This window comes from Sciurus vulgaris (genome assembly GCF_902686455.1).
Source record: "Sciurus vulgaris genome assembly, chromosome: 11".
Classification (NCBI taxonomy): Eukaryota; Metazoa; Chordata; class Mammalia; order Rodentia; family Sciuridae; genus Sciurus; species Sciurus vulgaris.
Window position 1 is genome coordinate 64,717,020 of NC_136472.1, and position 27,742 is coordinate 64,744,761.

At 40.5% G+C, this 27,742-nt stretch overlaps 1 protein-coding gene across 1 annotated transcript; it reads right to left on the minus strand.

Moving 5' to 3' along the window:
* Positions 1-1,738: 1,738 nt before the first annotated feature.
* OLFML1 (olfactomedin like 1) lies at positions 1,739-24,040 on the minus strand. Its single transcript, XM_079105739.1, has 3 exons — positions 23,490-24,040; positions 19,228-19,516; positions 1,739-3,503 (listed from the first exon to the last, which is right to left on the minus strand). The coding sequence occupies exons 1-3, from the start codon at positions 23,613-23,615 to the stop codon at positions 2,716-2,718; spliced, it is 1,203 nt and encodes a 400-aa protein (XP_078961865.1). The 5' UTR covers positions 23,616-24,040; the 3' UTR covers positions 1,739-2,715.
* Between the last annotated feature and the right edge of the window lie 3,702 nt (positions 24,041-27,742).

Below are 27,742 nucleotides of genomic sequence, written 5' to 3' on the forward strand. Positions count from 1 at the left end.
GATTCCAGCACCGACCCCCAGTGTGCGGCCTGAAGTCGCACCACTAGTTGGTTGCCCTGCCTGGGTTTACACGGACAGGCTGCTCAATTCAGCCGATTACAATCCCCCGTGAGCCTCAGATGGCAGCGACACCAGGAACTCTGGCATAGTCCCCAGCTTTGGCAGGAGTCACTTACAGCCCTGGCCTTCAGTTCTTTACAGGCTGGAGAGTTGGCAGACTCCATGGGACACATCTTTTTTCAAATCAAATTTACCCTTGTGGTCTGATATTAACAGTGTGCTCAGAGACTTGTACACGTGAATAGACCATAAGCCACACTGGCAAATAGGAGACGTGTGGTCACTGCAGGAACCTAGCCAGCAGCAGACCAAGGGCAAAGCCAGCAGAGGAAGGCTGGGGCCCACAAGAGTTGTGTTACAGCAAGACACACTTCAGTTCTATTTTACTTCCTTAAAATAGCAGCAGAGACTTTGATAAATGGTGCCTGCCACAGTTCACTCAAGTTCATGGGTGTTTCCAAACCCCACATATATTGCCCCAGGGAACCCACTGCCCCTGCCCCAGCCCCCAGAAAATGCTAGCCTGTTCTTAGAACTATACAATTACTTTGTTAGTTTTTTTTTTTTTTTTCCTCTTTTTTCTTTTTCTTTTTTTTTTTTTTTTTTTTTTTTTTTTGGTTCTGGGGTGGAACCCAGAACCTCATACCCACAAGGCAAGCAGTCTATCTCTATGCTACACTCCCAGCCCAACAATCGCTTTTAGAAATGTCATGAGTAACTGGCTGGCTAACTTGCACTTCAGAACCACCTTGCAGGGAAGGGGCTTAAAAAATAATGATGTCTGTATCCCACCCCTAGATGATCTGGGTCTGCAGCCTGGATATTAAGAATCTTAAAGCTCCCCAAGTGATTCTTACAGGCAACAAAGTTTAATAATCATTGGTGTAGGTCACCAGGATATCCGTTCTCACATAAATCCAACAAGAAACCTCAGAGATGAAAAGGTCACCTGAGAGAAACCCAGGAAGATGTTTCTAGGTCTGTTTTCATGCAAGGATTCCCTCCTGTTGATAATTCCACTCCATTCTCCAATGCAAGGCATTATATCTGTGAGATAGGTAATGTTACTTACCCATAGGCAGGTAATGGCCCCAGGCCCATGGAGTGGGTAATAACACCACATTTATTTATTCATACCTGCCTCATTTCACAATGGATTTGGGCTCTCTGTACACAGTTCTGTTAGAACTGTGGGTAATTACACTGTATCCAGAGGTTGGGTCCTTCTATTCTGCTACAGATCTACTCAAATCCTACAGGGGAAAAAAACCTCTTTTCACTGCCCCTGGTCCCGGCCTGGACTTGGCAAAGACCAGGGAACAGCTGCAAGCACACAAAGCAACTCCTCTCATGTGACCAACCTGGAAAAACAGGAGCCTCAGCACATGACACAAACTGGCACCACAGCCTTCACTTGTGACCCAAACTCAGCTGAATTAGACATATGCATGGGAAACACTTTGAAGCCTCTCCCAAGAGGCATGCTGCCCTCTGCGCCACACGGCATGCCGGCTGTGGCAGATAGTTTGCTTGCCTGTTACCTGGCTTCTATCCAGATTCCAGAATATTTACCAAGATCCTCTGTGTGTTGGGGATTGTTCATAGTAAACTCAACACAGGCAGCACTCCCTAAAAGCTTTTATGCTGAGGGTATGTAGGTAAATATAACCTGATGAGGTTATTTGCTTAGTTTCACTTTTATTGCATTTAAAGCAAAAAGAGAGAAGCAAATGGCAGTAAGGCAAGATGGGGGTAGAGGTGGGGTCTTCACCCTTAAGCTGGTTTTCTGAAGGAAGTAACTTTTGAAATACCTATGGGAAGGTCTTGTGCAGACATGAAAAGTGACTAAAGAGGGAGAATTATTACTTTTTGACTGAACTAGGAACACATTGATTATAAATGGCTGGGTGAACAAAAATAAATATTTGATGCTTCCTTGAGCAATGGAAAGACTATGAGATTTTTAGCAGTTTCTGGCTCTTTCATCTTGTGGTTGTGCTACTTTGAATAGCTCACCTAGACACTTTCTTATCTCTAGAATGGCAATCATAAAAACTTGTACATATCTCACAAGAGAATTAAAAAAACATGCAAATACTTTGTAACTAAAAAGTGGTATTCAAATGTTAATATTCTTACTCTATTATAATAATCTACCTCACTTGGTAGAAGGACAAGGCTAGGGGAAATAAAGATTAAACATCAATAAGAAATAGTACTTTAGTTGGAAAAAGAAAAATGAAAAAATATTTATGGGCATTTGAGAAAGGTGGAAGAGGAGCCTGAGTATCTGTGGGGACATGTGATTCTAACCATTAAGGGAGAAAGATAGAGTTAGAGCAAATGCTGGAGAGCAAAAAAGAAAAAGCTAGAAGTCAGCATGATCAGAATATGGGAGGTCATGAGGGCCAGGACTTTTGGATGAGTAATGGACTTTGTTGAAAATTCTCCAATGATGGACTCTCATCTAAGCTCTTAGAAGATTCCTAATGCAGTGCCACCTGGGAAAAGGTGCATATGTATCACCATTTCTACAATCTACTCCTGTTTATGACCAGAGGGATACTACATTGCAAAGGGGTTGTAGTCTCAGGGTCCCAGAGAGTAGCTGCCAAAGCCATGTTACTCTCCCTCCCTCCCACCTGCAGCGTGTTACTATAGAGGCAGCTTTCTCTTTATCTGGAGTTTGTAAATGATCTGGTTTCCTTCATTCCAAGCATAAAGCTGCTTATCTCTGGGGTTATAATGGATCATGGAATGACTTCTTGGCCGCCTGGGGAAGAACAAGTTGGGCAGATTCTCCTCCCTGATAGTGTCCAGTGGATCATAAACGCAGGTGATGCGATGAGGGCCCTGGCCACCAGAACTATAGACTACATAAAGAACCCCACACACAAGGAACGAGGCTTCAGCATCCTGGCTTCTGCAGGGAGTATCCCATGAGTGCTCCACTCCCAGTGTGCCAGGCTCAATTTTTGTGAGTACCAAATGGCCTTGGATGCCTGGCCCTGAGTGAATGGCCCACAGCCCATGCTCATCCACAGCCAGGTCAATGTAAGTGAAAGGGGAGTGTTGGTAGACCAGTGCCCGGCCTGCCCCTCCTGGGAGCAGCATTCGATCTTCCACAGTCCTCTTCTGCAGATTATATTTGATTATCTCATTTGAAGTCCCTTGGTTGTGAAAAAATAGAAAACCTCTGTAGATCACCTGGCCTGATCCCTGCCAGGAAAGTGGTAGGTTTAGCTTCCGGGGAGCGGGTTTGGTGCTATCCTCCATGAATGCCCGCATGTTTGCAAATTCCCAAACAGTGTTGTTTCTGGATCCAATTAAGAAATATACTTTTGGAGAGTCACTGCCAGCATCTTTCATCCAAGAGCCATCTGTGTCAATAGTCTTCTTCACTATTTTTAGAGACTTTATACCCATCAGCATGTTGTCACAGCCTGGCCAAACAGTAGAAAAAGGAGAGATTATTTAACATGAGATGTCTACTTTCTGGAAGACTTACCATCCCTGGAATATCCTGTTTCCTTTCTTTCAGTTCTAACAGTGATAGGGAATATTCTCAATTCTCCTATGAAATTATGGTCCTTAAAAGAAAAGTTCCCCTCAGAAAATCCTAGGGCAAAAATGGAACACTGATGCGTTTCATGTTTTTCAGATAAAGGTCATTTAAATCCCAGCAATAAGCCCAGCTCATTCTTTCATCTCCTTATTTTCACAGATTTTCCCCATACTGTTCAGAATAAAATTATTATACATAGATCAATCACAAGTTATGATATGATTCAATGAATCAAAGACAAGATGAAGAATGGGTGTTTGGTAAGAGAGTTGCTGTCTATTTTCAAGAGTTAGCATTTTATTCACTTCAGGATATAAGCAGCCACATGCAGTGTTAGAGACCCTGATCACTTCAAGATCACATAAAATTGGCACAGTGAGACTGACATAGGTGTGAAGACACATAATTCCATTCTATTTACCAAGATTTTACTGGATATCTACTGCATACTTAGCTTACAAATTTCCCAAGAGAGTGCTAAGAATTGAGGATTAAAAATATATATATATTGAGGGCTGGGGTTGTGGATCAGTGGTAGAGCACTTGCCTTGCATGTGTGAGGCACTGGGTTCGATCCTCAGCAGCACATAAATAAATAAAATAAATCTATTTATATATATATATATATATATATATATATATCCTAAACCACGAGGAGATATCTTTTAATGAAAGATTCTAGAATTCTGAAAAATTCTTAACATTGCTACATTATTGTAAGAATTCAATTCATTCATTTGTGAATTTATGAATGTATTTAGTCAGTAGACATTGAAAATCTACAAAAAGTATGATACTGGGCTAGATGTTATGAGGTGAGGTGAGGTAGGGATGCAAAAATAAATTAGGCATGGTTCTTTCTTATTATGTACATGATTAGCTAGAACACAGGACTTGAAGTTTTTTTGTTTGGATTATTTTGTTATTCTTTTGTTTTTGTTTTGTTTTGTTGGCGAAAGAACATAAGGGAGATAACATTTGAGACAGGGAAGAATCTGCATTTGAGTTGGCTCTTGAAGGATGAATTGAATAGAACACTATAGAGAAGTGGAAAAATACATAAACATTCCAGAGAGTTAACAAAACCACTTTCAGGAAAGTCCTCCAAGATTAGGAAGTGGACTGGGGGTATAACTCAGTGATAGGGTGCTTGCCAAGCATGTGTGAAGTCCTTGGTTCAATCCTCAGCACTGAGAAAGGTGGGGGGGGGGGGGTGGAGAGAGTAGGTAAAGCAATATCTAATAAGTTTAAACCATTACAACCTAAATACCTGAAATTGCCTCAACTAGATGTAAATACCAATGAGTAGATTGGAGCCAGCTCTATTGCCTGGAACCTTGAAGGTGAAGCTAAATAATTTGGGCTTTATTCTATAGGCAGGGATGGAACCACTGAGGATTTTGGGAAGGAAAAGGCTGTCAAGGCTGTCCTGAGGTTAAGCTGGCAGCCTATGTATGATAGACTCATGAGAGAGAGACAAAATCAGGGAGACCAATTAGGAGGTTATTTCTGTAGTACAAATAGGATGATAAAGGGTCTAAACTAGGTGGAAGAAGATGAAGTAAAAAGAAGGGTTTATAATTTTCTAGCTCTTTACTGCCATTTCAGACTATTATTCTTCCACCTTCATGCATAAACTCTTCCTTCTTTGTATTCTTTTCTTCTCTTTCTTTCTTTTTTTTTTCTTTCTTGTGAGTGTTTCTTACTAAGGGTTAAACTCAGGGGCACTTAGAAACAGGGCCTCTCTAAGTTGCTGAGGCTGTCCTTGAACTTGTGATCCTCCTGCCTCAGCTTCCTGAGTTACTGAGATTTCAGGTTTGAGTCACCATGTCTGGCCTCTTCTTTGTATCTCATACTTTGTGTTTCATCCTGTCAAGTCCTCTTAACCTAATCACTGACTATTCTCCAGGACATTATGCCCTATGCATGGAGTACTTCTCCAACTCCATGGAAACTTCCTTTTAAACTACTTTAGCAAACCCCTACAATAGGCATGTTTTGAATCCCTCAACCTCCAGAACTGTTGTATATGAGAACTGTAATATCCCAACTGTAATATCCCACCTTTCCGACAGTATCTTACCCTTTCCATTTCTCACTCCTTGTTTATTTGAAGTGCTGGGGATTGATAAATATCTTTTATTCATTTTCTCATGGAACACAGTTTTTCTTGGTGCATTATAATTATGTATAATAGTGGGATTCATTATGCCATATTCATACATATACATATTTGATCATTCTTATTTCCCTGTACCTTCCCCTCCTCCCTCCCCTGATCCTCTTGTCTGCTGATCTCCCTTCTATTATTAGTAGTATCAGTATTTTAATTAGTTCCCTATAGATTTCACTCCCCAGTATTTCCCCATGCCCTCCCCTTCTCCCTCCCTCTCAATTCCCTTCCTCTATTCTATTGGACTCCCTTCTAGATAAAACTCTTTTAATATCAGTTTCTTAAGAGGCTTGTGACCATTCTAAATATGTCCATCTTAAAATTATCTCCTAGAGCACCTTTGTTATTTCTTTGAGATCATTTATTACACTAATAATTATTTTATCTGTTTTATTTACAAACTCATTGTCCATTTCCCCAACTAGACCCCACAAGAACAAGGCCTTTGTCTTTATGTTTAGTATTGTGCCCTCATGACTAACTCAGTGTTTGAAGGTTCTGTAAGTGTCTAATGAATTAATACAGAAAATAGCTTCATTTAAGCAGATATTTTTCCTAGGATCTAAATAGCACTGCATATCCTGAGTTCTGACCACAGGCCCCTCTTAAGTAAACAATCATTTGCAAAGTACTTCGAAGCTTTTAAGATACTTTCAAATCCATTATTTCATTAAAAAATGCCTGACCTAAGGTACTCGTGAAGGGAACACATGGTAGGCATAGGGGTGGGAGCAAGCTTAGCTGGGAAGAACTGAGTCCCAGTCAATCCTTTCCATGGTCATGTCACTACTGGCTACTCCAAGAGACACAGAGACTTGTCTGGCCCACGCTATGGCAGGACAAGTCTTGGGAGTAAACTGCAGAAATCTCTCAGCCATCAGCAGTCACCATGTCCCCTTGCTCACAGGCTTCACTAACCTGAGGGATTGCTTTCCTATAGCCTCTAGGTCAACACTGTCCTAGGTGGCCTGGCCTATAGGAAGCCAGAGCCCTGGGAAGGCACATAGGAACCTTATGCACTGCAGGAGCAGCTAGCAGACAGACTCTCTAGTACACTTAACTACTAGTTGCTATAGAATTTTTGTGAAAGAGGAAATGAGCTGTGCTGTTTAAGGACCACTTCTCTGCTTGAGCCCAGGAGACCTTTTCCAGTTCCACAAGCTCAGCTTGTCTAATGGGAAGCCTCTGCCCTTCCCAAATCCTATGCTGATCATAGAGGATGAATGAATGAGGCTGTAAGTCTGTAAGGATTTTTATGGGGGCTGTGGGGGTCCATGGATTATTAGAGAAGCCTAAAAGCTATTCCTTATTAAGGAATGAGCACAAGGGCTGGAGAAGTTAATAAACGTCTGACAAATATATAAAATACATTTGGTAATGATCTGGGCTCTTTATATCAATTATGTAATTCTTATGAATTTCAGTGGTAGATATTTTAATCTCCATTTTCCAAATGAAGAAAAATTAAGGCTTGTACAAGTTACTTGGAAAGGTCACTCAGCTATGGGGAAGGAGTCCTCTAAGCTCAGTCTGAGCTGAGAGGCAGGAGCTAGGATGCCTGCATCCAGCCTCAGGGGCATGTTGGTGAGTATGTATGTGTGTGGTGGGAAGAGAAGGAGAGTGGTAAGTCCTGGTGTGTCCTGGTGTGAGGGCAATGACTTCTGAGGATGTCAGGATATCTGTCTTGACTAGGTGGCCCCCAGCCTACCCATCCTCCTATCTGGGAAGAAGGCCAGCAGGCTTACAGCCTAGCAATGGAAGGACTGTGTCTAAGAAAAAGGCACATGAATGTCTCGCCCAAAGAAAACATTCACTTAAAATACAGAAGAAACAAACACACACTCTCTTCCTTTTCCTTCTGTGCCTCCTTTCATTTAATGCAAAACCCTTGGAGAAATAACAAGACAGTGCTGATATATGGTTTTGATCAGAGAAACGCAGTTCTAGGGAAAAAGAAAAAGAACTTCTCCCATGTCCTCCCTCTGCTTTTCCTGCATCTTCTTTTGTAGATGGAAGCCAGGACCAGGAGTCAGAGACCTGAGTCCGGAGCACTGTATCCCCTAAATGTCCCTTTGTCAATCCAGTCTTGGGTCTACCATGAAAGGTTTTAGGCTAAATGCTCTCCATATTTTCTTCAGTGGTGATCATCTATAAATATTATAAGTAATTCTTCTTTTAAAATGTAAGGAGAGTACATTTTCAGTGTTTCAGTAAAAGAGTAAGTTAAAATTTCCTGTTGTGCTTATCTTGAGAGGAGCTAATTATCAGAAGGAAAAAGTTGAGGAAGGATTGGAAATAATAAATTTAAAATCTTTGAGTCCAGTCAAGATGCAAATTATTTAACAGAGACAATGGCATTCAAGGTTTCACCTGCTCACCAGAGAAAGAAAATCTGTTTCTCCCCTTAGGCAGAATCGCAGACAAGCAATTAGAGTCAAATTTGGCCCAAGGCTTCACAATGAATTCATACGCAAATATCACTTATTTGAATCTTTTAAAATATTTTCCCCTTTTTTTAATAATAATAGTCTCCAGACCTGGAGATTCTTATCCCTCTTTAAAAGAGAGACTCAGCCTGAGTATTAGAAATAATGGTCTGGCTGACAATAATTTGGGGGATGGGTACGGGGGGATAGATACAAGGAAACAGGCTAAGAGTTTGTAAGTTTATTCCAGATGAGAGATATCCAGATAGTGAGGGACATGGAAAATTGGCATGGATTCAAGAAACAGAAAGAGAGAGGTTAAGTCTTCCTTAACTGATTAGATTGAGAGAGCCAGATAACAGGATGCTGAGGCAGCAACAGAGAAGGAAAAACAGGTTTTCATGGAAAGTGATGAATTCATAGAAAAAAGAGGAGTTGGAGGAGGAGGAGTTGGAGGAGGAGGAGGAGGAAGAGAAAGAATTCCTCTAAAATGATGATCATTTGTACTACTTTTTGAAATTCTATTATAAACGACTTTTTCAACTACCTAAACTATATTCATGGACATTTCTCAGTACTTATCAAGTGATAGGAAGAATATTAGGCACTGGGATGATAAAGATCCCAGTGTTAGACTAGTGGTCAATTATAAAATTTCATGCTATTATAAATTGTGCAGACTTAATTATTCTAGAGATTTGGGCCATTTGCTTTTTTCTCCATAGAACACATTTCAGATATCTCAGCATAGCACACGAGGTCCTTAGTTCTTTGTCTCTTCTCATTTCCCTACCAAACTGGATTGGTCTCTAGACACCAAATCTGCCCTGGCCCTCCACAAGTTTTAGACTTTGCCCATACTTTTCCTTAGTTTACTTTTGCTAAATTGGGACACATCTACTCATCTTTCAAAACAAAATTTTCTGACTCTTGCAGAGCAGTTAGCTGCTCCTTAAGTGCCCAAAGTTTTCTATGTAGCTCTCTTCCAGGACAGCTCCAATTGCAGAATTAGAACTGTGTATTCATTTTGTTTCCTTGCAAGAACTTTAGACAGGAGTTGTTTAGTGCCTGATCTGGGGTACAATACAAATCACCCCCGCTATTCAAACTCTTACTGCTAACACTCTATACTCAAGGTAGGTTCAAATAATATAGTATTTGTCTGTTCAAACTTGCTATTTCAGCTTGTACTATATGAATTTTGAAATCAAATAGATCAGCCGGTGCTATTTCACTGTCTGCATGCTTCAGAGAAACAGGAAGTCTTGTATGAAATGTACTCAGTGAGCCATAGTATGATTTGGCATTACTGGAGAGTTATGAATTCAGGGTAGGGCTGAAACAGTCTGGTGTATAATAAACGTGTTCTATATGTTGGTCTTGGTTTCAGTAAATCCATATTATAGGTTTTCCTAGGTCCCAAATTTTCTAATACCAAGTTCTGTCAGCTTTATTGGTGATTAACAACAGATTATGAGAAAGATAACAGACTTAATCCATGCCCTTTCCTTTGTATGGCTGTGGGTTGCCAATGCCATCAATCTGAGTACATCAGGGGAATGTCTGAAAGCTGCGAGGATATGTACTATCTTGGAGTGTGGGTCTGGCCTGCTTCCACCAAGGGGTCCTGATAGCTGGAGCCCAGCATGGACAACTCTTCCAATGCCTCCCTTGGGCCAGCTTCCTATAACCTACTTACTATAATTCTTTTTTTTTCTATAGTGCCTATTATATTATTTCTGACACTATACACTTATCTGTTAACATATTCATTGTTTGACTCCCCCCAATAGAATGTAAGCTCCGTGAGATCCAGGGCTTTGTCTTATCCATCTTATTCACTGCTGCATGTTCTGTCCTGGAATAGTATCTGGTACATAGTATAATTTCTCTATTTTAATTACAAATGTAGCAAATATCAATATTTATAACCAACCTCAACCAAACCTCAGTGGGGTCCTGAATAACTATTAAGACTGTAAGAAGTTCCTGAGACTGAAAATTTGAGCACTGCTTTCCCAGAACATCCAAACTGGTCAATACTCATGTGAAATAAAACATGGAAATGGCCAGTCCTCTAGGGAATTTCTGATCAAATAGCATGAACTTTGCATCAATTATCTGACTGTTGCAACATATCTAAGGATTCCAAGGTTATAATTATGAACTTCTTGTTTTCATCTATTTCTCATTTAAAGACTGAGCTGCTTTTTTTTTGCATAATGTTTTGTTGTTATTGTTTTTAAATAAGATTCTTACCAATTTAAAAAAAATATGGAAATGTTCTCAATTTCTCCTTTTTTCCTGGCTAGAAAACAGGGTCATTTTGATATTTTCCAGAGGATTCTTTCTATGAACTAAATCTCACTTCATCCTGTCCTCTCCATTCTTTCTCAAAATGTGATGGTCTAGGGCCTGTTTGCCTGAACTTGCACTTTGCAGTAACCTGCTCATAGGTTCTTGTGTTTTTTCTCAAAACCACCAATCACACACATGCCTGGTTCCCTATTTTCATACAGACATTTGCATATTAAAAACTGTTCTTGATTGCTACCCGTTTCCATGATCTTTGAAACCAAAAGCCTGATGTGGATGCAATTAGAAGTTATAGTAGAAGGATGGGCTCTGGAGCTGGGGTGGGAATTTGCTTTAGTCAAATGAATATAGTAAAAATGGCCAGGCTAAGTTACCTAAGAGCCTTGGGTGCTTCTGTCCTCTCTCTCAGACATCTGCCTCCATCATAAGAATGAGTTCAGGTCAGCCTCCTGGAGGATCAGAGACCAAATGAAGGAGAAACAAGTCATCCCAGATGAGCCTCTCCCCAACTAGCCATCCCCAGGAAATGTGCTGTGGTTGCAGATACACAAGCAAGCCATGCCTGGCCCAGGTCAACAGAACTGCCCCAGCCACCCCTATGAACCTATGGGAAATAATTAATGGCTGCTGTTTTAACCAAGTTTTGAAGTGGTTTGTTATGTGACATCATTGTAGCAACAGACAACTTATATGGGGTGGGTAGAAATGAAGACTAGTGAACAGACAAGGATGCAGAGATGCAGAGGTGTAGCTAGCTTGTCCAGGGCAGTGTGTACTCCTGGATGTAGCAGGAATGCAGGGTCAGGGAGATGGGCTGTGTGAAACTTTCTGAGCTGCAGCTTCTACATCTGAAAGTCCGGGTTGTCTAATACAGTTTTCATGGACATTAGACAAGATGGCAGATAAAAGAGCTTTGTTGAATACCAGGCCAATAGTTGCCTCCATTCTCTAACAAACTACTTTGGATTAGAACACATGGATATCCTACCCTGTTCCAGGCACTGTGATAGCCCTGGGAAACAGCATGAATATTTGAGGCATGCATGTAGTATATTTATGTTTTCAGGCTAGCAGGTCAAATAGCATAGAGCGTCAGGGATAAGAAGGAATAGCACAGCTGAAGCTGAGAAATTTTAAAGTTGTTGTGTTTGCTTGTTGGCTTCTTACCTACTTTTATAATAAAATAAATACAATAAATACAGTGAATACAGTATTCACAGTTTTATTTAATTATCAGATACTCCTGTTATAAATAAATTATTGAAAGAAATATAAACTGGTTTCAGGTTGTAAAGTCTTACTTGATATGTTTTATGGAGTTCGCTTGACCTTGTAGGTAGTGATTTCCATCAAAGGGACTAAGGTCATGAGGTGTTGACTAGCAAGATAACCCTGGTGGCCACAGAGGAGGAAGCACGGAAAACAGGGACAGATGGGAAGCAACAAAGTCAGTGAGGAACCTCTCACAGTAATCAAGACTGAATATGAGCCAGGTGTGGTGGCACACACCTGTAATACCAGCAACTGGGGAGACTAAGACAAGAGGATCACAAAAAGTCAGCCTCAGCAAAAGTGAGGCACTAAGTGACTCAGTGAGACCCCGTCTCTAAGTAAAATACAAAAGAGGGCTGGGGATGTGGCTCAGTGGTTGAATGCCCTGAGTTCAATCCCTGGTAGTCACCCCCCCCCAAAAAAAAAAAAAAAAGACTGGATCTGATCAGATATCAACGCGGTTGAAAAGAACACATTTACAAGATATTCAGAAGAATCTATTGGATAGGGTGGCTAGTCAGATGAGAACCAGAGGTAGTGAATGGGATGGGGGAAGCAGAAGGATTTCATTGTTTAATAAAAGTCAATGAAGAAAAGGCAGGGAACTAAAAACAAGGGTAGGGGAAGAAAATTGATCCTTTTTGGGCAGGGCTTTAAAGAATGATTTAAGTCAGTCTTTTTATGAGAAGGAATCATCCTCAAATTGAAACCAAGAGAATTGTCATGGTCTTCATACTGCCACAAATAATAAGATCAGGCATCTACCTCAGAACAGAGGGCTTCCATTTTCCATGCCTCTGTGGCAGCCCTGGAGATGGCTTTGCTGGCTTCAGTCTCCCCTCCTGTGTCCACTCAACCTTCCCTACTGCCAGTTCATTCAGTACCCTTTGGCTAGAATGAATTTCTAAAACCTCCATCTGACCCTGACACCCTCCTGCTGTTCAGCAGAACAGCACAATGGGTGAGGCTGGCATGTGTAGGAGCCCACCTTGGTCTGAATCTCAGTTCTGCCATCTCTTAGCTGTGCATTTCAGAGAAATTACTTATCCTCTTAGTGTCTTAGTTTCCTTGTCTATAAAATGGCAAATAATGATACCTATCTTATACAGTTGTTGTCAGCATTACATTATAATAATCAATAAGATACATAAAATGCTTAAAGATCACCCAGTATGTAATAAGCACTCAACAAATATTGGCTGCTATTATTCTCATTCCCCATAGTTTACAAGTGTGAGCTAGTTTAGCACAAAGGAACTCAGCCCTTCTCTGGCTCTTTCGTCTCCTCTGCACAACATTCTCCTCTACCTAAGCTCTATTGAACAACCTGCTGCATAAACACACTGAACCCTATGTACCTTTGTGCTGCCATAGGCTGTTGGATCTTTTCCATGATTGGAATTCAGTCTGAGGATTACTTTCCAGATTCTACAGTACCCCATCTCCATGGCAACCCTGACCCTATCTATTTAATGTCTCTCCCTGCGCTTCTGTGACACGCTGTATACCCCTCCATCAGAGCAGTTACCACTCTGGGCTGTTATTGTGGTTTGTGTAGGTGGCTTCTCCACTTGGCTGCAAGTTTTTTGAGGAAAAGGATGTTATCCTCTCCAACATTCCATCTCTAATGCCTGGCACAATGCCAGCATATATCTAAAATTCAGTTAGACATTTGTTGAATCAATGAACAAATGAGTGAGAGAGAATGAATGGATGTTCATACTATCTGAAGCTGAATGTTACCAGCTGATGTGATATGGTTTCTTTCATTAATTTCTAGAGGTATCCTTATAGATAATAGGGCTTCCAGATGGATAAACAAAAGAAATGTTATGTATATAGTCCTTTCCGGATCCTTGGGCCTGAGCTCTCCAGGAGGATGCCCAGGATAAGCTGAACTGTACACACACTGCCAGTGTTGCTGGCCTTGTGAATTCAGCAACTTCTATGTGCAACGCACACATGAGCACCTTCGTGCTCTTCTGTACTTACACCTGCTTATATACCTTTAGTCCCCTCCTTTGTGGTAAATATATCTATTGCAAATTACGTATACTTCTTTAAAATGTTTTATTCCACAAACTAACTGACTTTGCAAGCTAGCTCACAGAAAATGTTTTATTTGACTTCTAGAGGACTATTTGTTTAGTTGTTTTGTTTTTTATTTTCTTTTTTTTTTTTTTTTCCTTAAACAGAATTCAAATATGGGGCATGAACAATTTATCTACCTGCATGGATCCCAGAGGTATTTAGATATGCAGCAATAGAGTTTCTTCTTTGAAACATGATCTAACAAAAGATGTGAGTTATTTAATCCAGCAGGGTGAGGGGTACTTGAGGTGACTTGTGTGCACCCTTTGCAATAAAAGGAGCTGGACTAAAACAGAAAGTAAAATAAAATTCACTATAATGGCTTTTTTAAAAAAAAACTTTCTTGTTTTCTTCAAAAGCTATTTACAAGTTACAAAGAGGTTAATAATACCTTTATCTAGTCAAGAATGCAGCCTGTGGAATCTTCCAAAGACTTTAGTTGGATAATTCTCAGCCTATCTGTCTGAGGCCACAGTGCCTTGCCATAAATTGGCTCAAGTACATTACAAAATCTTATTTTAGCAGTAACAATTTTTGTACTAAGGACTTGGAATGTTTTTAAAATATAAGTTAGATTACATTCAAGTAACATTCACTCACTTGCATTCTAAATTAAGTATGTGTGTGAAATAGGTGGGGATGGAGGGAGGGAGAGGAGGAGAGAAGGAGAAATTTAAGATTCTAATAATTTTATTTAACCCTAAAAATCCCAGAGGATTAAGGTTCTCTTGTGGACATCATTTGGGGGATCATCTCAAGATAAATTCTGAAGTCTTAATAGCTGTATAGGGAATGGCCTCATTATAGTGCCATCTTCTCTTGTTTAATATCCCCAATATCTGGCCCTTAGTAATTGCCATAGAAATAGTCTTAGCAGAAGTGAGAACCACTTAGACTAATATGTATTAGAATTTCCTGGAAGTCTCTTAAGATAAAAAGGTTGAATTTTCCAAAGAATCTGCCTCATCCACTCCCTGGAGGTTTTTCTAAGAAATGTTCTAACACATCAAGTATATGTGAATGAAACCCTATGATCTGGCTTCTGGGAAACCTTCCCTGCCCACACCCCCAAGATGTTTGTCTATGCAAGGAAGCTGTTTTGAGTCTAGGGTTTTAATACAAGTTCTATAACTAGCACAGTTCTGATAAGCCAAGGATAGAAGCTAAGAAAGTTAGAATCTTCCAGGAAGAAGGTGAATTCAGGTATTTGAGGCACTGTGGTAGGAGAATGCTAAATAGCCCCCAAGATCCCCACCACAACCAGTGCATGACCTAATAATCCCCTCCTGGGGCATATGAAAGGACAGTGCTCTGTGATTGTGTTACATTATAGAACAAAGGTGATGGGATTTTACAGATAGAAATAAGGCTCCAAATTATTTGATTTTAAATTAATCAATAAACAAAGATGATGGCACAGGAGACAGGCAGAAGGATTATAAGTTCAAAGCCAGTTTCAGCAAATTAGTTGAGACCCTATCTCAAAATAAAAAATAAAAAGGGCTGGGGATATGGCTCAGTAGTTAAGCATCCCTGGGTTCAATCCCTGGTACCAAACAACAACAAAACAAAAACAAACAAACAAAAAAACCAAAGAGAAGTCCTGCCATAAACAGATAAAAACACTTAAAAGAGGCACTGTGTACTTCCTGAAGGGAAGCCGTCTGTTTTTTGGCCTTGAAGGAGCAACAGACATGCTGTAAACAACCTATGGAGAGGGAAGAGTCTGGAAGCCAGAAGCCTCAGTCCTGTAACTACAGGCAGCAGACTCAGTTAAGCTGTGCCTGGACTCCTGACTCCTGGAAACTGCGATAAAAAGTCCGTATGGTTTTAAGCTGCTAAATCTATGGTAATGTGTTGTATAATATTAGAAGATGGATACCGGTGTAGTTACTAACAAAACTGGCAAAGGAGAAAAAACAAGCAGAGGAGGGCCAGTACATAAAATACAGAACAACACAGAGTGGGGGAATAAATTGGCATTCTGAAGTCTAAACTTGGACAGAGAAACTTTGAAAATAATAGGTCAGAGGAGCACTAATCACAAGGTTGTAATTCTTTGCCTTTCTTTAGACCAATCTCTGCTTGGCCTCCACCATCAGTATCTCTTCTAGAAACAATTCCTGTGGCCTCCTTCATGTGAGGCTCTGCCCTAGACTCTGTGAATACAGAAAGGAAGATATCAACATGCTCATGGCTTGGGTTGAGGAATCAAATATACACAAATTGAGGATGCTAAATGCTTTGTGTGTGTGTGTGTGTGTGTGTGTGTGTGTGTGTACACACATGTATGAGTATGTTACACACACATACAGAAGCAGCAGCTGAGATCAGCTTGGGCCATTATATAAAAGGCTCAGAGAACAGAAAGGATTTTTTTGTTATTGACAATTAGTGGTGAAACAACCAAACAAAAAAACCTACACAGAGGAGTGATATGATCCACGTTGTGTTGTGGAGCGGTCTACCCATAGCAGATGGATTGTAGGAGGCAAGAGAAGCCATACGGAAGTAGCACAGGATGCAGACGAGTCCCTCTCACTCCTCGGTCCCTGCCGTGCAGCGCGTCTCATCCAATAGAGGATGGCAAGAAATGTTGGCTGAGTCTTAAACAGACACATCCTCAAACCAGAGTTCCAGAGCCAACAGACACAGAAGCAACAGTCTCTGAGAGGTTGAGAAAGAAGTTTTCATTTACCAGAGAGTTGGGAGAGAAAATATCTGAGCTCCAATGTGTGAGGGATGGAGTGAGAATTTAAAAAGTATCAAGTCCAGTGTCAGGACCACTGCTGAGCTCCAGCTGGAAGTGGAAAAGGGTAACCTCAAAGCCTGAGGAACTGAGGTGTCCAGGGAATAGGAGCAGCTCAAGAATCTGGTTTAGCACCACCCTTCAGACTTGGGCCACATGGGCACCTAATCTATCTCATCATCTTTTTTTTTTTTTTTTTTTTAATGGTACTGGCAAGTCAGACTCATGGCCTCTAGCATGCTAAGCAAGCACTCTACTGCTGAGAAACACACACACACACACACACACCAGCTTTCTAGGCAGCTTCTGTTCATCCTTGGATGACCTCTCTTTGTCCTTTCTTCCTTCCCTTCCTGTGCTCCATCCTTATCTCCTCCCTGCTCTCTCTCAGAAGATAGTTCATATCAGGACAATGGCAGGGCCAAAAGGGATCACTGCCTTGACCAATTTGATCAACTGCTTCTTATTATAGATAAAGCACCCTCTTCTTTTTATTCTGACTCAGGGTTAAAATGTTCTTTTTTTTTTTAATCAAATCCTAACTGATCCTTCTGCCTATGTTGACTACCCTTCATTCATTCTTTTTTCTGTTCACTTAGTTACTCCCTGACAATTATTTATTTGAACATAGATACTGTTCTAGATACTGGAGACAATATTGGACATGAAACAGTGTCCAAACTCTCAAAGAATGAACATTATAGCTGGAGAATTGGAAAATAAGAAGTGAGCAAATAAATGAACTATAATTTCAGAGTTCTAAGCACTATGGTTTGACTGTCTCTCTCAAAAGTTCATGTGTTGAAAACTAAATCCTCAAAGTCCTATGTTAATAGTATTTGGAAGCAGGTCCTTTGGGATGTAATTAGGATTAGAGAGATCATGAGAGGAGATCCTCCATGATTGCATTAGTGACTTTATAAGAAGAAAAAAGCTAGCACACTTGTTCTGTCACATTATTTGGTGCCTTTTATCATGTTATAATGCAACAAGATGGCCCTTGCCAGACGCCAAGTAGTTGCCCAACATCATCCTCTTGAACTTTCCAGCCTCTAGAACTATGAACTAAATAAATCTCTATTCCTTAAAAATTATTTAGTCTGTGGCACTCAGTTAGACCAGATGAAAATGGACTAAGACATAGTGAAAAGATAGTTGAATAATAAGTACTTCCAAACTCCTCTTGGGTTTTCTAGCCCAGTATATTTCATACCATTCAATGACCTAAACCCAAACTCCAGGAAGCATCCTGGACTCATCCCTATCATTTGTTCTTTACTTTCAATTACAAGTTATGAAACTAAGTGGAATTCAACTCTCAAATGCTCTCAATTCCACCTGCTCTTCTCTGTCCTAATGCCAACCCTGTTAGTTGCCCAAATCACCATAGTATTCCCCTGACAGTTCTCATCTCTCTGGTCTTGCCATCTTCCTTCACATCATGCCCCTCTTAGAGTAATTCAATGGTTCTCTATAGTTCCTCCAGTAAAGTTCAACTTCCTCAGCATAGTGTGCAAGGTCTTTCATCATCTGGGGCCTCCTGAGCTCCTCAACTTAGTTTTCCTACACCCACCTGCCCTACACAGCTTTCACTCAGCCCTATTTACAGATCTGCATATCGAGGTACCACATACCCTTGTCCATGCCTTTATATGTCCTGTCCTCACTTGAAATGCCCTCTGATCAATATTCTCTGAATTCTTTCAAAACTCAGATCAAGTGTTACTTCATTTAGGAAGATCCTTCTTCTTACAACAACCTGTGGAGTTCTTATAAAAGACTACAGTGAGAAGATATGTGAAATCTTTAGGACCAGAGATGGCACTCAGCTTCTGTCTTATTTCCCTGATGGAGTTTCTTGAACTGGGGGCAGGCATAATTAGCAATGTAAATAAAGTTTTCCTATTTCCAAATGCAGACTCTGAGGTGGGAGACTTGTCTCCCTTGTTGTTACAATGAAATGGACTCATGCACAGAAACTTTTCCTTCTAATTTGTGTGTTTATTACATGATATTTTTGATAATAGTTTGGGCTACTAGACATTATTCTTAATGGTCTCTAAGTGGTTTTGATGGATCACAAAATTGGAGGCAAATTCCCTGGATATCACATCCCAGACAGCAGGCATAGTAATAATCCACTGCAATTTCCAGCCCTGATGGTTGGCTGTTGCATTTCCAGTTTCAGAGTGTCAGTTTGGCATGTTGACAGCTGCTCCCTATTTCCAGGACACTGGATGTAGTATCCACTAAACTGCCACTCTCCCTGGAAAGATCTGGAACCACATGCCACCACCAAACCAAGGTCTATCAGGAAGCAAACTCCTAGGTTAACCTCTGACACTACAGCCCTGACCTTCCATGGGGAATTTAGGAACTCCCTGTGAAAGGAAAAGCTACTTCCCCAGAAGGTATTTTTCCTTTGGACACCTGTTCCCTGCACAGATTGCTCTGCCAGCAGATGTACACATCTACTTCTTGTGTATTACTTGATCACACTCCCTAACTATACCAGGTCTGCACCTTTCTGAGTATGATAGTTCCTAGGAAGGGTAGTAAAAGATTCAGTTCTTACTTGCATTCAGCAGAGTTTGGATCTTTTTCACCTCTTCAGCTTCTTGAAGTAACTTTTCTGCCAGTGACTTGTCCTCTGATTCTACACATATGTCAGCTTCTCGAAGGTATTCCAGGTAGTCAATCTCCCGCTGAGCACGTTCCACTCTGAGTGCCAGGTTATTCACTGCACTCTTATACTCACTGGTGTAGGTCTGACATCTTCCCAGCATAACTGATATGTTTTTTGAGAATTCTCGGAAGTCTTGAATATATGCCCTTGTTGCTTGGGTACATTTTTCCAGCCCTTGCTTCAGTCAGAAAATAAATTACCAAATTATTGCTAGTTATTCAAATTACCCAAGTAATAAAAATAGCTATCATTCATAGAAAAGGATTATTAGAAAAATACAAAAATCTGAGGAAGAAATATCACCCATAATCCTAAATTCAAAGGTATTATTGATAATTAATATATCAATTTTAAAAGATCTTATGTTTTTGGTGATACACATATTTATGCTGTGTGTTTGTGTGTATAATGTGTGTGTGTGTGTGTGTGTGTGTGTGTGTGTGTGATACAAGGGATTGAACTCAGGGCCTTGCACATGCTAGGCAAGTTCTCTACCACTGAGCCATATCCCCAGTCCTTTTAAAAAAGATTTTTATTTTGAGACAGGATCTTACTAAATTTTTCAGGCCAGCCTCAAACTTATGATCCTCCTGCCTCAGCTTCTTGAATAGATGGTATTATAGGTGTGCACCATTGTACTCATATTTATGAGTACAATGACTTTGTGTATGTTTTGTAACATTTTTAACTTGCTTAACATTTTAATATCAATTAATATATATCTTTACCAAATACTTTTGTGCCTTTTTAAATTAACAAATAAAAGTTCTATGTGTTTATGGTATTACAATGATGTTTTAATACATGTATACATTGTGAAAGGGCTAAATAAGACCAATTATATATGCATTAACCCCACACTCTTTTTTTGTGATGAGAACATTAAAAACCTGCTCATCTGGAGCTGAGGATGTAGCTCAGTGGTAGAGCATTTGCCTAGCACCTGTGAGGCACTGGGTTCAATCCTCAGCATTACATAAAAATGAATAAATAAAATGAAGGTATTGTGTCCATCTACATGTACAAATATTTTTTTAAAAAACCTGCTTGCTTGGCGATTTTCAGGTATGCAATATAGTTTTTAACTATAGTCACCATGGTGTAGGATAGATCTCTTAAACCTGTTCCTTCTAATTGAAATTTTGCATCCTTTGACCAAGATCTCCCCATGGCTCCTGCCTCTCAGCCTCTTATGACTACCACTCTACTCTGTTTCTATGAGTTCAGCTTTTTTTAGATTCCTCATATCAATGAACTCATTCACGGTTTGTCTTTCTGTGGTTGGCTTATGTCACTTGGCATAATGTCCTCCAAGTTCATTTATGGTGTTGCAAATGACTTCCTTTGAAGGAAAAATTGTATTATTCCATTTGGTGTATATACATTTTCTTTATCCACCTATAACCTAATCAATGAGATATACCATTTCATTGATTGGTATCCCATTATTTATTCTGTAATATTTATTTGTTCATTTATTTATTGGTACCAGGGATTGAACCCAGGGTGCTTTACCACTTAGCTACATCCTCGGTCCTTTTTATTTGTTATTTTGAGACAGGGTCTTCTAAGTTGCCAAGGTTGGTCTCTAACTGGCGAGCTTCCTGCCTCAGCCTCCCAAGTCACTGAGATTACAGGCATGCACCACCACACCCAACTGTCATACTCTATCTCTCTCTCTCTTTTTTAAAATAGCATATCGTCTTTACTTTTATAATTTTTTTCCCCAAAATCTCCACAGAAAGCCAAGACAAAAACTTTCCCCCATATATTTTAAGCAGCACCAATCTTCAAAAACATATCATACTCAAATATTAGTATGTATAAGGAATCATTTGAAAACAAAATCACAATTACTTATACTTGGAAAATAAAATTCTGCATTCTCATAAATATGATGCCTGATTTTTTTATATGTACACCTGCCTTCTTTTTCAAAAATACTCAAGAAACTGTAATTTTACCTTTGAGTAGAGAAAATACAACGAAGGAGGTAATCTTGTTTTTCCCTTAATACCTTTCTATATACTTTAATTGTATTCCTTTTGTCAAAGCATTTTTTTTCCTTATTGGTGCATTATAATTATTCCAAATAATGGAATTCTTTGTGATTTATTCACATGTGCCCACAATCTGGTCAATTTCATTGGTCCTGCTTTCCCTCTCTTCCTCCTCCCCCTGATCCCTATCCTCTATGCTACTGGTCTCCCTTTTATTTTCATGAAACTCTCACCCCACCCCACTTTACCTGTGAGCTTCATCCCCAGCCTTTTTTATTATTATTATTTTGAGACAGGGTCTTGCTAAGTTGCTGAGATTGATCTCAAACCTGTGATCCTCCTGCCTCGGCTACCTTTGTCACTGGAATTACATGTGAGAGTCACTGAGTCTTGCTATGAAAATCCCCCATTAAAATTTTTTTTAATTTATTCTTTCTTAAGTGGATATTTATGTAGCTTTCCATTTTTTGTCAAACAATGCTGAGAAGAAAAACCCATGTTTACATTTTCATGTGCTTAACTGATTTTCTTAGGATAAAGTTCCAGAAGTAAGCTCCATCTCTAACACCTGACGCTGGGCCTACCATAGAGTAGTATTCAACAAATATTTGGCCAAAGAGTATGTGTACTTAAAGTTCATTTGGCACAGTTTAATGAAAATCTCTTCACAAATGTAAAAATGTATATTCTAAACATCAATATGTAAGACACTTCATTTTGAAGGTAAAGAAATAGAGACAGAGACAAAGAGACAGGAATGAGAGACAGGAAGTTTGAAAGCAATTCCCTAAATCAATATCCTCTTTTTTCTTATCCCTCTGAGATGTCCCTCTCATGGTGGAAACTGTATTATTTGGCTGTTAAGTGTCTGTATTGACCAACAGTGCCTGCCACCTGGAACTTGGCTTCACCTCCAGGTCAGGACCAGGTGGGAAGATTATACAAGTCACATCCTTGTTTTTAAAATCCACATTCAGAGCTATGAAAGTATCCATCTGTACATTATACCTTCGTCTGCACACAATCTCTTAAAGTATTGAAGGACAGCTTGCAGGTTATTAGTAGCTCTAATCCCGGGGCAAGTTGGTGCTAAAGGCTGAGCATAACTCTGGAATTTTTAAGTAGTGAGGTTTGTGGGGCGGGAACAAGTGAAGCAGCAACAAGAGGCCACTGACCTGGAACATTGCACCCACAGTCTTCAGGCCTTGCCTGGTGACTGGACAATGTTAAGAAATGCATTCTGGCTGCCTTGAGTCATTTTACTGACTATAGCTAGATGATCCAAATCATTTGGACTTGAAGGTTTTTCAGAAAAATACAGAAAATAAATGTTGGAGATCAGAATGTATTTGAAAGATAAATAATACACCATTTATTTAAATTACAAAAGCAAAACTAAGTATAAAATAGTGGATATGGATGCTGGGGTGTGGTAAAGACAAGGGCGGAGGATTACATTTGTTCATGAGAACCTGTTTGATTTACAAAAATGTTGGGTTTTGTACATTTCAATGAAGTGATACCTAAATGTTTTCTAACATAGCTGATATCTGCTTATTTATTAATCCAAGTCCTGTTTGACAATTAAAAAAAAAAAAGACTAAGACAGACTGTCAGTACACTCTGTGACTTTTTACAGGGACCTACTGGTTTATCACAAAAAGACAAAAAACTAAAATCTGTTATCATCCTGATATAGTAAAACATGAAGAAAAAGCTGACCAAAATCTAATTTTTATATTTTAAAAAATTAATTATTAAATTCTAAATATCCAACATTTTGGACATTTACCTAACATGCTAGGCAATGTTCTAAGTATGGGTTAATGACCCAACACAAACCATCCCCAACTCCTCAGGGCTGGAATCTTTTTGTCAAATCTTCAGAATAACCTTAAAAAGTAATTTATATTATTATTTCCATTTTATAGATGAGAAAAACTGCCAGATCAGAGAACAGAGTGAGGTCACGTTCAAGGTCTGGGAATGCAGCAGAATGGACTCTAGAATTGGTGCCCTAAACTGCTAGACTATACACATTTGTCAGTGTCATTTTAGCAATGGATTTATCACTTCCTTTCTGGAAAACATACATTCCAATAGATAGTAGAGCAAGGTGACTTCCAGGAGGCATGTTCCCTGTGCACCTACCTCTAAGACTTGAAAGCGCTGGTAGATATAATGCACCATGGCTGGATCCTGGGCATACTGTGGTGGGGGCAGAAATGCTGCAAGGAACAGAACCAGCAGAGCAGAAGCTCCCCAAAGGGCCACCATGGTCCTGCAAACTCCGCTGAGAGTGGAATCTTAAAGTGGTTCTTAGAGAAGACTCAAGGGTCCAGGTGGTGGTCTCCTGTTGTCTACCGGCTGCTGTGGAGGAAAGCTTTGAAAAACAATGTTTTGCACAGCCGGAGAGCAAAGTCCGCTTATTATTCCACCCAATGCATGATCTCAGTTTGTGAGCTGGTGATCAAGTCCAGCTGTTGGCAAGTCAGTCCCTGGAGTCCTTGCAGGCTCACTTGGTGCAGAGGGCTCACTTGGTGCAGAGAGCTTCCTGGGTTTAGCATCTGCTGCCCTCACCCTTGGCATGCACAGACCCTCCCCAGACAAGTGGCTGTGCACTGCTTTCAGGCCTACGATGTGTGTATGGGGGTGAGGAGGCCTTTCCCCTGCTCCCCTCCCCCAGCTGTTTCCTTTTTACTTTGCTTTCCTCCTCCCTAATAGACTCTGTAGTCCAATCAGAGGCCTGACCCAACACAAACCACCCCCGACTTCTGGAGTTGGAATCTCAGTTGAGTTTCTGGCATACATTCCCAGGATCCTTTTCCCAGAAGTTTTGTTGGGAGAACCACCTCTCTTCCAAACTTACTTCACATTCCTGCAGCTCTTAAAGGCACAGCAAGGAGAAACGATCACAGAACGACCACTATCTCTAAAAAACTAGTGCACAGGGCTGCATTTCTCAGTGAGCAGAGAAGCACAATGAGCTACAGGCCTGGCTTCCCTGGGTTGAGCCGAAAAGAATTTTCTTAAGATGAACAACAATTATTAATATAATGATGCTTCCAGAGCCAAGCCAAAGTGCAATTCCTTTGTAAGGAAGTTCTAGAGTTTTCTCAGCCACAAATGTCAGAATTCCTTTTAGATAACTACAGGCTAGAAATATATAGTACTCAATTCCCACAGTTTCCAGTAGAGTTGAAGATAAATCACATCCCTGGAGCCAAGTGGTAAAATATTCTAACTTTACATTTGCTTTTCAGGCTTCTACCTATCTCAACCACTCCTTCATGAGTGTGTTCAGGACTTCCCAGGGTTCTTTATCAATCACCTGCCAAGGTGGGGAAGGTTGGGCATCCATGAGATATGGAAAGACCTCTGGCCAATAATCAGAAGACCTTCACGTTTTTCCCTGCAACAGACACTGGGAAATCTGAGAAATTTCTACTGGTGGCCCTTGAATGTCCTTGTCCCCAGGATATGTTCCTCCCCATCCTTCTTTCATATGACCTTTGCTCCTATTTCTGCCCTATCCTTTTTATAAAGTCCCAAACAATAGCTCCTCATTCTTAAAAACAATATCTCCTATTTCTGAGAACCTTATTTGAACTTGAACTGTTCCTGAAACTAGTTGAACTTTAGCTGATCTCTTAAGCTGAATCTTTATTTTAAAAATCCTGACTGACTCAGGCTCCTTCTCCAAGTGAGAATGCTCTCTGCAAAACTTCTCATCCTTGGTATTTTGAATAGTCTTATACAAAAGGTGCTTTGGTGATTTTCTACCATGAATGCTTCAAGACCTAACATTGAGACTGTAAACTAAGATGGAAATTAATATTTGGATACTCTCATTGTGGCTAATCCATTCCTTGGCTCTCCATAGTATGCTTACATTATTTCTATAATGAAATACATATCCAATACTAATGAAACCTAAAGAATTACTGGACAGTCCATGAGGAAGGAATGCCTTAGGGGTTGTAGTCACAGCACAAGTCTTCAGGCTGCTTCCAGGGCTGCTGCTGCCCCTGTGTCTCAGGGATGAGCTCTAAAGAGGTTGGTCCAGTTCTGGCAGGGACTCCTCTCTCTCCCTGCTGTGATTTAGCGCCTCCCCCCCATGCTCTCTATGGTCATAAGCTTCACAGGAATAAGCCAGGCCTTTGACTGACCACACCTGGTCTTAATTGGAGAGTTTTACTTTCTATATGTATGTATGTATTTATTTTTGGTACCAGGGGTTGAACCCAGGGGCACTTAACCACTAAGCCACACCCCCAATCCTTTTTTTATATTTTATTTAGAGACAGAGTTTCAATTTAGTGAGACTTTTCCAGCTTTGACTGACGCAAACTGGCCAGCCATGGCCATCTTATTCTGAGTAGCCCTACTCATTGGGTGCTATGTTGGAAGGCATGAAAAAGATGGTTGCTGCCTTTTAGCCTGAAGTTGGGGTAAAATCAATCACTTTGCTCTCTTGTTTTCCTTAACAGCCCAACAAATTTGACCTTGATCAGTACTCTAAGATCACTAGTGAGGACAGTGGTCAACAAGTGATTCTCCCCCCAAACTTTTCTTCTCTGCAAGTGTCTGATCCTTCTGTTCTTCTGCCCCAGTATCCTGAGAGGGGAAACTTTAGCCTGGTGGTACCCATCACTATTTTTTTTGTTGTTGTTGTTGTTGTTTGTTTTGTTTTTTTTTGCTCCAAGGATTAAACCCAGGGGTATTTAACAACTGAGCCACATCCCCAGCCCTTTTTCATTTTTTATTTTGATACAGGGTCTCACTAAGTTGCTTAGGGCCTTGCTAAATTGCTGAGGCTGGATTTGAACTTGCGATCCTCCAGCCTCAGCCTCCTGAGCCTCAGGAATTATAGGCATGCACCACTGTGCCTCGCTGGATTCACTAGCTCTAGATCTGCAAGCTTACTGTCTTCCCCTTGGAACCATCCCCTGAGGTTGATCTCATCCAGATCTTAAGTTCATCCTGGGATTCTTTGCCACTCTCTTTGCTGGTGGCTTCTTCTGCTACTGCATCCCCATATTAACTGACCACCTGATTTATCCTCCACTTGACTAGGAGATGCTGATCAGGTTTGAGAAAATCTGTGAGGAGGAGATTCTTCCTTGTCAAGGAGTCAGAGTCCAGTCCAACAGAATCCCACCTGGAATAACACGATTCATCATTTATATGTGAATAGACTGTCTCCTCCTTTTCTTCTCACCTGTTCTCTTCTTACTTTCTCCCCACCTTTGTCCCTGTATCTTTTATTTGCCACTCCTGCCCCTCCTCATAGTTATTGTCCTTAATGTCATCCTCAAATCTTTCAACCTTTTACAAGTCATGGCATTATTTCCTGCATGAGTGGTTGTAGGAGCCTCGAATTCCCTGTGTTCATCTCTAGATAAAGCACTGACTGGTTTTGATGAAAACTCTATACAATGTGACCTCTGCTAACCTTCCTACAACTCTTACCATTGCCCACATTCCTCCTCACCAAGAGCTACATCTAATTGTCCCCAAACTTTCATGAGCTTTTTTAACCTTTTGATATTTTTGCTTTCGAAGGTCCTACAACCTAGAACACCTCTCCCTTTGTAACCAGTGAATTCTTACTCACCCCTCAGATCTTCCTCTAACCCCACCCCAGGCAGAATACCCCCTCTCTTGTCTGTTTCCATACATGTTGAAATTGGAATTGTGGCAATTTGAGGGAAGGACAATCTGGACATTGGCACTCCAGTGGAGAGGTATGGGCTTGCAGCCTTTGGGTGTGAAAAGAGAAAGAGAAGAAACAACACTGTTATGGACTGAACTGTGTCCCCCTGCCAAATTCCTATGGTGGAGCCCTAATCCCCATAATCTAGAATCTGACTGTATTTTGAGGCAGAGCCTTTAAAGAGGTCATTAAGTAAAAATGAGGCCCTTAGGGTAGATCCTAAACCAATCTGACGGATATCTCTGTAACAAAAGAGGAAATTTGGACACACAGGGGAGGTACATGCACATAGAAAAGACCACAAGAGGACACAGTGAGGAAGCAGCCATTGACAAGCTAAGGAAAGAGGCCTCAAAGGAAACCACATCTGTTGACACTTTGATCTTGGACTTGCAACCTTTACAATTGCGAGAAAATAAATGTCTCTTGTTTAAGTCACTTTGGAACTTTGTTTTGGAACACAGAATCAACTGATATAAGCTAAAGAAGGCCTGTAGGGACAAAATCCGGAAGTTCCACTGGGGTGTGTAGGGTGTTCTTGGTCAGATGTAAGTTGATAAGGGAATTCCTGGGTGATATGCTGATGATTTACAATTCCAGACCTACACAGGTCTTGAGGTCCAAACCCTCTTTCCACTTGCCTGCTGGACTTTTGCATTTGGATATGGAATAGACATCACAAACTTGC